General features: G+C 45.1%; 1 protein-coding gene across 2 annotated transcripts in view; it reads right to left on the bottom strand.

Annotated features, from left to right (window-relative positions):
* Positions 1–234: 234 nt before the first annotated feature.
* Positions 235–12277, bottom strand: part of Sel1l3 (SEL1L family member 3) — a 107193-nt gene continuing 95150 nt past the window's right edge. For both annotated transcript variants that reach the window (NM_001427327.1, XM_006251033.5), the window contains exons 21-24: positions 10666–10793; positions 9932–10034; positions 9786–9858; positions 235–1635 (exon numbers count right to left, since the gene is read on the bottom strand). In NM_001427327.1, coding sequence (NP_001414256.1) covers positions 1496–1635; positions 9786–9858; positions 9932–10034; positions 10666–10793 — 444 coding nt within the window. In that variant the 3' untranslated portion in view covers positions 235–1495. The remainder of the gene's footprint in view (positions 1636–9785; positions 9859–9931; positions 10035–10665; positions 10794–12277) is intronic.

Below are 12277 nucleotides of genomic sequence, written 5' to 3'. Positions count from 1 at the left end.
TAACAGAGTGTGAGGCTGGGCAAACATCACAGGTGTTGGCTTAGGATTCTTGGGAGGGAACTTCCTGCCGCCTTCACCTCCACCTTGTCAATGGTTAGCAGGACAATCGCTCTCCTGTCAGGCGTTGTTTTGTATGTTGGGGGTGGGGAGGCTCCTAAGGAAAACACTTGGACCTTAGCACTTTGAATAATGACCAGAGTGACAATGAAAGGAAAAGAAGCCACTTCCTGGGAGTCAACTGTAGAAAAATAATTTTATTTACTCCTGTAAATAAAGCAGTGCAGAGAGTAGTTTGAACCCACAGTATTGCGTTGCTCATTTATTTACTACGGTAGCAGCATACGGTGCACAGACACGCTGTTCTTTTTTACCCTCCTACACACCCACATCACACTGCACCACACTATACACATACACACACCCCTATACAGACACACACACACCCCTATACAGACACACACACACCATACACACACACACCACACACACACACACATCTATACAGACACACACCACATATACACCCCTATACACACACACACCCCTATACAGACACACACAGCACACATACCCCTATATAGACACACACCCCTATATAGACATACACACCCCTATATAGACACACATTCCTATATAGACACACACATACCACACACCCCTATACAGACATACCACACATACATAGAACACACACACACACACACACACACACACACACATACACACACACACACCCCTATAGAGACACAGGCAGGCATAGGGGATGGTGAGGAACCTATGAACTAACATCTTGTTTCTCTGCGTATTCCATTGTTGCAGTCTATGCTAACGGTGATTCATGGGAAGAAGACTACACTTAAATTGCGAAGATTCTCTAGATGTTATTGCATGTATTATGACAGAAACATAAATGATACCCAATAATGTCATCAAACGATTTGGAAGCACTATGACCTCTAGAAAAATCCGCAGGGAAAGAAATGTAAACCAATGTGCAATGCTATCGCCTTCCCAATATATGCTGTTCCGTTTGTTTCAAGGCTCTTTCTATCTGCTGGGTTTGGGACTCAGAGAGCAATCTGCCAGTTGGGCCTCTGAGGAGCAGGATGTGGCAAGCAGAGGTACTGAAGCCTCATCAGCCAGTTCCCTGGTAAAAGGGGATGAAGAAAGACTAAAACTTTTAAAAATGTCTCTCCATGGGTGGGAATACGAACGCTTGGCAAGGCGGACTGTGGTTCCCAGAACAATCACCAAGAATGAAAGTCGGATGCCTCAGCTCACCTCCCTCCATGCCCCTGTTCTCAAAGTAATCCTTGAATTTGTTTGCTCTGGGTATGTTCTTGTTTAAACTTAAACAAAAAGACACCAAGGGCAAAGTCGGCATCCAGTTCACAAGACCTTTAAGGTATTTATCAGTATAACGCCTGGCCCCAGCCTTCCAGAACCAACTGTTGAAAGGGTGGTCTCTCAGCTGGAGAGGTCAGAGGTGCACAGTTCACCCACGAGGCTCGGGGTTGTTAGCCATCATAGGTGGGTCGTGGTCGGAGGCATCTGCAGCTGGAGGCACAGCTGGACTTGGGGTGGATGAGGCGGGGTCTGCCAAGACCCAGGCTGGTGCTGGAGAGGAGCCACTGGCTGCAGAGACACATACAAACAGAGTTGAGCATTTGAAAGAGGCCCATGCAAAATACCACACCAAGTCCCACCCAGGATCTAGTAAGCAGGAGGGGTGCTCCTTGGCGGGGTGCCCAAACTCTAGGTAGAGAGAAAACCTTGGACCCATTATCTAGGTTCGTTGAACTTTGCTGTTCCCTTCTATAAAATACCAGGTTGGAACAGCTGTGAAAAGATCCCTGGTGGTTCTCGTGGCCTACGGCTCTAAGTCGCTGTATATTTGCAAGGATTTTCAGGTAAAAAGTTGCTGTGATCAGTTTCATGAGCTAAGACCCTAGTCCCCTTCCCTTCCCCCATGATGTCAATATAATACCACCATAAATAGTGTCACACAGTCAGAGGAGGGCTAGTTTTATTTACATCCTCATCCCATTTGGATGATGTGTCAAATTCAGCCCAAGTTATTTTATTTAAATAATTGCACAACACAACTGAAAAAATACAATTGTTGCCTTTCCACAAAATTATTAGGTTTCAGTGGTTTTCAATATATCTTTAAAAGAGAAGATAATGACCCAGCTTTTAGAGGAGTGCATATCAAGTCTATGTCAGGAGCAATTTTCTTTTCTTTTCCACTTGTATCTTATGAGTGTTTTGCCAGTGTGTACGTTTTGTTCCGCTCGAGTGCCTGGTGCCTACAGAAGAGGGCACTGGATTCCCCGAAACTGTAGCTACAGATGGTTGTGAGCAGTCCTGTGGGTTTGGGGAACTGAACCCAGGTCTTCTGCAAGAGCAGCCAATGCTCTTAAAAACTAAGGCAATCTCTCTCCACCCGCCATGTCAGTGGTTTTCAAAGGGTAGTTGGTTTTTCCTTCCCAAGGACAGAGCCAGTCTGGAGACATTTCCACTTGTCACACTGGCCCCAGGACTGGGGATAGGATGATGGTATCTACTGAGTAGAAACCAAGAATCCTGTTAAGCCTCCTGCAGGACTCATGACATGCCTGCAGCTAGGAGGGACCAGCTCTGAATGCCGTCCATGCTGGAGTCCACAAAGCCTGCTGTATGAATTAAAACCCAGAGGTGCCCCAGGTGATGGTAAGCTCTGACCTTTAACAGCTGTGTGACTTAGGTGAGTTATCCACATGTCTCCAAGAAACAGAGAAAACGGGTGGCTCTGTGGCACGGCTTAAACGAGAAAATGCACTTACTTAAGAGGCTTAGAACAGTGTTTGGCAGGTGTAGGTATGCGGGAAGTGTTATTGGGGAAATGTGTTAAGATCTGTCCTTTTAGGTATTAAAGTATTTGTTTTCTGGATGCCTGCAGTCCCCTGTTTGACGCTCCAGGATAAAAACAACATGAACATCAAAGCCAGAAGAGAGTTGAATAGTGCTGATGTTTACCAGCTGGGTAGGTAATCTTGAGCCGGCTTTTAACTACTCCGAGCCTTAGTTTCTTTAGCTATAAAAATAGGGACAGTGACATCCAGAGCTGTGATGAATGGTTAGCTCAGTGGTCAAAGTCTGTGCAGACACAGCTGGTTTACCTGTCAGCAGTGATCTAAATTAAACTTGGTAGTGTTTTAGCTTTACTAACTTTGTAGAGAGCAGGGTGTGTGTATGTTTGTGTGTGTGTGTGTGTGTGTGACAGAGAGAGAGAGACTTTTATCTTATGTACCATTTTTATACCTATTTATTTATAATGCATATGTATAAGTGTGTGCACGCACCAGGCACATGTGGAGGTCAGAGAACAGATTGCAGGAGCCAGTTCTCTTCCAACACATGGGTCCAGGGATCGAATGCAGGGTTTCAGGATTGACAGCAAGCCTCTTTAGCTGCTAAGCCATCTTGATGGCTCTTTGGAGCCACTTTTAAAGGCCATTCTGAAATGTATGTACTATAGAAAGATGCCACTCTGTGCTGACAATCCAACTCTTCAATGCCTATCTTTGTATTCCCCACCCCCGCCCCCAGGGCCACATCGGGAAATCGGGGCATGAGCTTCCTAGAGGGTTGGCTTTTCTGCGGATGCACAGGACTTCTCTTTAGGGCCTCTTTCAACACCCACAGGAGATGTGGAACCAGAGAGGAGGGGAGGGGGGAGGGGGAGGGGAGAAGAGGGGAGGGGAGGGGAAGGGAAAGGAGGGGAGGGAAGAGGAGAGGCCAGGTGTTGTGGGATGGTGGAACATTACTAGGGCTATTATATGCTCAGAGGCAGCTGACCAAGTGAGGAGGTTCAAAGACCACTGTGCCACAGTCAGGAGGCTTAGTCTGGGTGTGTCTTCTTTACCTGCTGTTATCTACCCCTGGGCTAGATACTGACTTGCGGATAGTTCCTTCCTAATGGGTTAGAGTCACTGGTTCCTCTGTTTCCTCTCCTGGGAACAGAAGGACTTGGAGCAGCTGGTGTCTGGACCCCCTTTTGCCATAAGATTTGCCTTTCCGGTGACCTCTGTGGGAGTTAATACAACACTAAGGCATGGACTTTCAAGCTTAGGGAATGTCTAAGTCACCATGGTAACAAGATAAACCAGCAATGGGTTTTCCGATGAAAACAAAAAGTGCCAATGTGTTAATGTAGAAAGAATGCCTAATTAGCACTGCCACCACGTAATGCCCCTGGACCAGGACAGCAAGGAATGCTGCTGTTTCCACAGCAAGTTTGTTATTATCTTTGTGAGGGTTCTCTCCCTTCTGTTGGGGGGGGGGGGGAGGGTCTGCAATCACTACATGAGCCCTCCTACTGCACGTCCTAATTTTAAAGTGGCCCCTTTGTTGCTGCTCGCCTGGAAGCCATGCTAATTTTATTATTGGGCTAGAATCGAGGTACCCAGGAATGTCATCAGGCTGCTTAAAAAAATTACAGAGTAATTCCTGAGCCAAAGAGGACTGATTCGTGGATTACTTGCTGGCTAGGGGATCATTTTCTGTACATTAGTGAGAATAAACAGGAGCTGGCACACACAGGACCCCAGGGCAGCCACTGCCTGTTTTTGTATGGCTCACGATCTAAGAATGGTTTTTACACTTTTAAAGGGGAGAACAAAAAAAAAAATCAAAACAAGAATAAGATTTTGTGACGTGTGAAAGCATTTGAAATTCAAATGTGTCCACAGTACGATTTTATTAGAAGCCTAGCCATGAGAGGTGCTTCGGATTTCCAGGGACAGAGTAGAAAAGGCAGTGCAATTGTCATCTAACAGTGTGCTGCTGGGGGGTAGCTCGGATGTAGAGCACTTGCCGAATGTGCATGAAGCCCTTGAGTTCATCTTTAGCATTAAACTGGACTAGAGATGCTGGCCTATAAGCCCAGCATTTGGGAAGGAGAGGCAGGAGGTTCAGAGGTCAGGCTCTACTACAGGGCAAGCTTGAGGCTGGCAGGGACTTTGCCGACCCCTGTTACAGTCATTGCTTACATTTGGCTGCCAGCTGCCAGTTGATCAGATGTGGGTTGTAACAAAAAAATAAAATAAAATATGAGCGCGTATACTGAAGTGGCAGGCCACTGGGAAGAATGAGGGACACACAGGTGGTCCTGGAAATCTCACACCATGAGTGTTTGTCCTCAGGAGCCTGCTGAGTCCCGGACAGTACAAGATTCCTGTCACCAGGGGGGTTCTAAGCGCAGGTACTGGAAGGCACCAAATGCTGGGGAATAGGAGAGGTGGGGAAGACTCCTTGCTGCAAAAATCTCTGACTTCAAGACTATCAACTTTCTCCACGAGCACTCTGTGTGGCATTTCACTGTGCTTTTAGCGGAGGCCTCATTAGCTAGAAATGTAGGTGATAGGAACAGAGCAGAGAAAGGTTTAATTAGTCTTACTTAGATCATTTTACATTCTGTTAAAAACACACACACACACACACACACACCAAGGCTAACCACAGCCTGAGGGATGAGTCAGTCAGTGTGGGGGGGTACATGGGCAGTGTGAGGACAGACTGGCCGGGACTTAGACTACACAGTCATCCCTGGGAGCTGGACGCGCCACACATCGTGCTTTATGCGGTGTATTCTTTAGACATCAAGTTTAGAGTCCTGCTGCAGATGGAGCTTTGTCTTTTTTTTTTTTTTTTTTTTTTCTGAAATGAACAAGACCAGACGGTTTCAGAGTTCAGATTTGGGGCTTAAATTAGACTATGCCTAATGGAGTATCTTATGGCCTCAAGTCAAAATGTGAAATCCATTGTTTCATATATACTCCTTATGTGCATAAATTGAAAGGTAACTTCATATGCTATTTTTAGTGCCTCTGCATTTTGACTGCGACCTGTTACGTGAAGTCAGGTGTAGAATTTTCTTCTTGTGGCTTTGTGCTGGCACTCAAGATTCAGGATTTAAGAACCCAGGACTTAACAGAGGTGAACACTAGCAGGAAACCACTGAAATGTAAATATATATATCTCCTCAAGATTTAGTGTCGTCCTGACTCTGTTTTCAAATGTCAATTTTTCAAAAGGAGGACTCTTTCTTTGAAATGGCACTTCTGCTTTCTCTTCCTATTGTCTTTTTTTTTTTTTTCCAGAGCTGGGGACTGAACCCAGGGCCTTGCGCTTGCTAGGCAAGCACTCTACCACTGAGCTAAATCCCCAACCCCCCTATTGTCTTTTTGTTTTGTTCTGTTTTTTTCTCCTCCCTTCAGGCAAGCAGTCAGGCTCCAGGCTTCTTTTGTTTGAGGGATGTTTGCAGCAGACACAGGTGGAGGTTTACTCTGGACTTACTTTACTTTGGGATATTTGGGGTTTCAAAATGGCTGCTGCTCCATTAAGGTAATTAGGCTTGATGTCTGTGGTACGAGTGGGAAGTGATGCTTTTGCAACAATCTCAAGCAGTGAAATAAAGCTCTTTCTGGAGTCTGAGAGGGGGACTGAACTGTCTGTGGATTGTTCTGACAAAGTGCACCCCTCCTTTCCCTAGGAGCAATCAAGTAATTCCAGGGACATTCTTTCTCTGAGAAGCACTAGTCTCCTAAAAGATGTGGCTGCTTTGAGGAAGCAAGTAACCATAAACGATAATGGCAGTAAGAGATGTGCAGTGCATGTCCCTTATCTTGTTACTTGTGATGGATTGGTTACACATTCATTTAAATGCTTCTAAAGTAAAAGTCCCACAGCATAGCAAAAGCATGCTAGGTTTTGTTTAACTCTAACAGAGGCAAATAAATGAGTCTTGTTAAGTATGATCACCTCCTTGTGGCAAAATTCTCTAGTTGCAGGCAAAATGCCCCACAGGACAGGATGGACTCTTTAACAGCTACCAGCTTATATACACCAAGTCATCTCATTTGGTTCTCTCAGCTACAGAAAGAAGTAAGCAAAATATTCTTTCTTCCATTTTATAGAACAAATGGAGGCACAAGCAAGCTTCTCCCTTGGTCAGCATTGTTCCACAAGTAACAACAGGGTCAGAATCTTAGCAGGTCCCTTCCCCATTTCTGGAGGGGCTAACTCCTGTCCTGCACCACCGAACACGAGACCATTTCATGTGGCAAAGGCTGTGGCAGGTTGTCTCTGTGTCAGAGGGCATCATACAAACTTGGGAGGAAAATGAGACTGGCTGGAGCTGAACACACAACAGATGTGAACAACTTCCTGATGAACCATTAAAATGTAAAATCAATTGATTAAAAAACCAACTCTAAAATCCTGGATGAATAAGAACTTCAATTTCTAGGAACATTCCTTGCCCCATGCTGTTTTGGGGAAGCTCCCAGCTTTCAAGTCCATGCATTCTTGACTCACTACTAACCAGCACCACTCCCTCATCTACCACAAGTACCAGTAATCCACACCCCCAATTCCTGTGGTGCCAGGAAGGAACATGTGGGTTCCATCAGCTCTCCAAGGATATGCCAGTGGCAGAGGCTTTAGTCTCCAGGGAGCCCACTCTTCTGGGCCCCTATCATTCTGCCCATCACCTCTTTAGTCACTTGCTCTTCTGGGTTGACCAATCTTATTTCAAAATGGCTGAAGTGCTTTTACTCTGAACACGGACTTTAGACATCAGTAAAAGGAATGAGAGAGACACTTCCACTCTCTGCATGAGTTCACATGGGGCTGGTGGGGCTGCTGTGGGCAGGCACATTCTGGAAGCAGTGAGCCTCCCCTTTTTATTCTTGCCATGCCTGGTCTAAGCACATTTTACAGGCCGGTAGTGTGGGCATGACCCCAGAGGCTTGCTGCAAATGTCTAATCTAGGCTCATTCCATCAGAATCCTCATGGGGTCTGATTCCTGTGTGATTCACGTGCCCAGTAAAACTAAGACACAGTAGGCTAGAACTTACATATAGAAACGTTATTTTTTAATAAGTTATTTTCTTTTAATTATCCATTATAGTGCGTTTAAGGCAATATGTGTGTGGGCAGGTTGATTATGAATTTTATTTCAAGATACTAAAACCAATTAGGAAAGATTCCTCCTGCGAAAGGGGTAATTAGTTTGAGGTAGACATTTTAAAGTGTGGAGGTTTTGAAAGCACATTTTTAGTTTCTAATTTACATCCCTCTTGGCCTCACTTCCTTAGTTGAACAGGGCAGTTCACCTCTCCCGCCTCAGTTTCATTGTCTGTAACATGCTACAAGGAGAATTAAGTTCTTTTAAAAGATCTCATCCCAACTAAATCTTCTGTGGCCATCAAGAAGAAAGGGGGGCGGGGTATACTGGAAAAAGCAAAGAAAAAAATTTGAAAAGTGAGGGAAAGAGAATGACAGAGTGGCCCAGGGAGACAGGGCAGGGAAATATATGTGGCATATGAAGGGGCAGGAGGGACAGGGAGATGAGAATGCTGATGGCTGACAATGAAGACCGGAAGAAGCCAGGATCTGATAGAGGAGCTCCCACCTGCCCATGAATTTTCATGGCCACCAGCTGGCTACAACCATCAAGGCAATTTTCAGCAACCTTAACAGAGCTGCATTCACAACAGCGTTTCCACAGAGTAAAAATGACAAAGATAATTTGAAATGGAAAACACTGACAGGATACAAAATAAATGTGCCCTACCTGGTAGCACACTCGGGGACCAGACAGAATGCGCCCCAGGGAGATTTATGCCGGTGCAGAGGACGAGGCCTCCAGCCTGCCAGGGCTATGGAGGGCAGCCCGCACCTCCTTGGAGAAATGAGAGGAAGACTCTGCATTCGCCAGCGCTCCTCTCCAGAGAGAGGCCAGCCCACTCCTCTCACTTTTGATTATCTGTTACACAAATAACAGCCATGCGAACACTCCGCTGCCTTCCGCCCCTAATTGCCCATTTGTAAGTGTTTCTGTTGGTCTTTGTGATCTGCTTCCTTTCCTTGTTGCCATTGGTGAAAATCTGTCGCTTTCCACCAAGAGATGTTTGTGGGTTTGAGCCTCTGCTGAGTGTGAAATATTAATGTAAATGGTAAAATTTGGGCCATCTTTAACCCTAGAAAGACAAATAAAGTAGCTAACATCCATTGAGAGGGCTTAATGTGCTACTTAAGTAAAACAGCTCTCATTTAACCAGTGTCACCATTAGGATAGGCATCTTATATGCATTTTTTAAAACAATTCCCCTCATTTTACATCTTTTAGAAGTTATATTAGACTCTCTCTAGATTGATGAGAAACTGGGAGATCAGAAAGGTTGAGTAACTTGTACTAAGTCACACAGCTACCAAGTGGCTAAGTCTGGAGTCTAAGCCCAAACAGAACAGATGAGAGAGTGCTTACTCCGTTAACTACTTCCTATGCTAGCTTGAAAAAGAACCATGTCTAGCAAGAACCAAAGTGGCCTTTCTAAGTTAGCTAGGAACACTTATGCACTATAAATATTAGTTTATTCTCTCACACTTTTGACTGTATGACTGGAATGACTGGGAATACTTCACACAGTAGCTGTGTTTAAAATGGGGGTTTCAAGCTTATATAGGGGAAAAGAAAATACTTTAGTTTGTTTTCGTTTTTTTAAGCTCAAAAGATAAACCAATAAATCACCATTTTTATTTAAGATTTGTAATAGTCTAAGGCTCCCTGACAGTTGGGGACTGGGGGGCACCATAAGGACTCCTTTGTACCATGAACGGCCATGCTCAAGAAATGAAGCATGACCAAGATTATGAGGAGAGAGTGTGCCACTTGATGGGAGAGAAAAAGAAGCTCCTCTGTCCTTCCCTCCTGCCGTGGTTTTGAAGGAAGCTTTACCTGAGACACACTGGAGATAAAGCACCATCCAGGCGATCACCACAGACAGCAGGAAGGTCCCCAGGAAGTAGATCTGCAGACATTTGGAGCATGCGTCAGATGACTGTGGGAGAGCGGAGCTGGTAGGGCTGGGGGAGGATACTCACCAGGGTGGAGTGCATAAGGGCACCGCAGAGAAGCCGCAGGTGAAGGTAGAGCAAAGCCAGGGAGCAGGGGCTCAGGGATTCCTCGTTACCGAGACTCCAGCACCTGCAACAAAGCCCAGGGGAACTGGTGTCACTGCCTTTGGTGGCACCAACCATGACCGGTGCCCTCATCCCCACAGGTGTTTGCTCTGCATACCCAAACTCCCTCAAGATGATGATGGAGAATGAAACTAATCACTTCTAAGCACCGTAGGCCTGACTTAGTGTTTGGAGATCCTAGCAGAAACTTCTGGAAAGGTCATACCTCATTCTTAAGGAAGGCCCTGGGCATAGGGTTTACTGAAACAAATATTTCTGAGCGTCTGTACAAAGTCCAGGTGTAGGATGGCCTCCTTATCTTCTAGAAAAGCTAACTAGGTGAGGTGTTTTTGATTTTGTTTTCTCCATTGGGTTTTTTTGGTGGTTGTTACTGTTGTTGTTTTGTCCACTCTTGTAGAAAATCTTGGTGAGCACTTGAACTTCAGATCTAGAACATTCTATGACAAACCAGGTGCTCAATGGAAAGAGAAGAGCACCTGGGCTTAGCTGAAGGCTCTCTGACAGAAGCAATTCTGGCAATACTTTCTACCATTCGACATCCCAAAAGTGGGGTGAGCTAACTTGAAGTAAGGCCAAAGCATCACCCACTTGCCCCCTCCCTGCCTTCCATAGGATTAGAGTGGCTCAGAGCTCACCTTTCGTACAGCTCCCGGAGTATGGAGGTGTTACTGGGATGGAGTGATGGGTCGATTTCCAAGAACTCCAGAATGTGGTGTGGGATGACAGCACCTTCCTCTATCAGTGCAGCAAGGTTGAAAAATCCCTAAAAAATGAGAAAAGTCGAACTCAGTAACTCCTGAAATACCCCCCACCACACACACACACCCTTCATCAAGATATAAACTTTTACAACCTCTAATTTTTTTCCCACGGTCCCTAGACCCAGATGGTTTTGTCATGTTCATTGATGAATTGTTCCCCTAAATATATGCATCTGAGAAATTTATTTGCAGGAAAGTGGGGAGGTTTTCAAAGAACACTACAACCCATCTGCTCAAATGCCAGGAAAGTGAGCCAACTTTCCCTTCTCCAGAGCCCACACAGAACTTGGGGAAATGAGTTCTTGTATCATCAGTGAAGCCATGCCTTTTATAACCATTAGCCTACTGGACACCTAATAAGATAAACAATATATGAGCACATGATTGAGATGTTCTAGGTAAGTATGGAAACCCTCCCATGATTCTTCTTGGTGCAAATCTCAACTATGGGGAATTTTCCCACCTCTTCCTTCTATATTTTGTTCCCAACGCTCAGAGCAGGACCTATCTTTTGGACTATGTAGTTCTAATAAAAGAATGTCATTCAAGAGCCAGATGGTAGGGATGTGTCTAAAACATGGGTACCAGTAAACTATCAGAAAGAGACAACCCCTTCAACATGAGGGTATGTGGCCAGACTAGGATGCCCCCGAAGTAAATGGCCTTTACGACTAGAGATCCACAGAGACAAACTGGTGTTGTCCTTCAAAGAATGTCTGGTCACATTTTAATGGCCTCCCTTTGACATTGTATTTCAATGGTCACTGGTAATAACTAATAGGCCATAAAGATGCACCATGTTGCACATACCAGGACACACCAGCCCATGCAGTCATGGTCGACACAATAGCAGCTAACTTGGGAGGACCTGCTGTGTGGGAGGCAGTGCTCTGCTTTATAAACATTCACGTAATCTCATAAGGTGACTCCATTTAGGTCCTTTTCTCACCCTCCCTATTTTGGCACAGAGAAGTTAAGGGATGTGCTCGAGTCACCCAGCTGCAAAATGGCAGATCTAGGATTCAAATGAGAGAGGACAGGGTCCAGGGACTCCACTCAACCTTCAGCACACAACCTCTAAATTGAGTGCGATGTGTCTTTAAGATGCACACACACATTCAGCAGAGCGCACACCATTCTCCTGGCTTTGAAAGGAACTCTTAAAATTTGAAGTGTTAGAAGAAAAGAGAGAAAGTGGTTATAAAACCGTAAGGACTCTGATCAATGGGGAAATGAGATCAAAATAAGTGGTAAGTAAGTAGACTAGGGGAATGAGCGTTTGTATGCAGCTCAGTGGCTTATGGTTCATTATCAAGTAGGCGACTTTATAAAGAACTAATTATGACTTGAGTTTTTAAAACTATCAAAGGACCAAGAGATAAAGAACCGGGCAGAGAACAAGAATAAAGAATTCACATAAAGAAGATATGAAAAGCAGTTCATCGTCAACAAGTGGAGATGAAATGGCCCTCTTTACCAGGCATTA

The sequence above is a fragment of the Rattus norvegicus genome, chromosome 14, assembly GCF_036323735.1.
Source record: "Rattus norvegicus strain BN/NHsdMcwi chromosome 14, GRCr8, whole genome shotgun sequence".
NCBI classification, from domain to species: Eukaryota; Metazoa; Chordata; class Mammalia; order Rodentia; family Muridae; genus Rattus; species Rattus norvegicus.
This window is presented reverse-complemented; position numbering and strand designations above follow the sequence as displayed.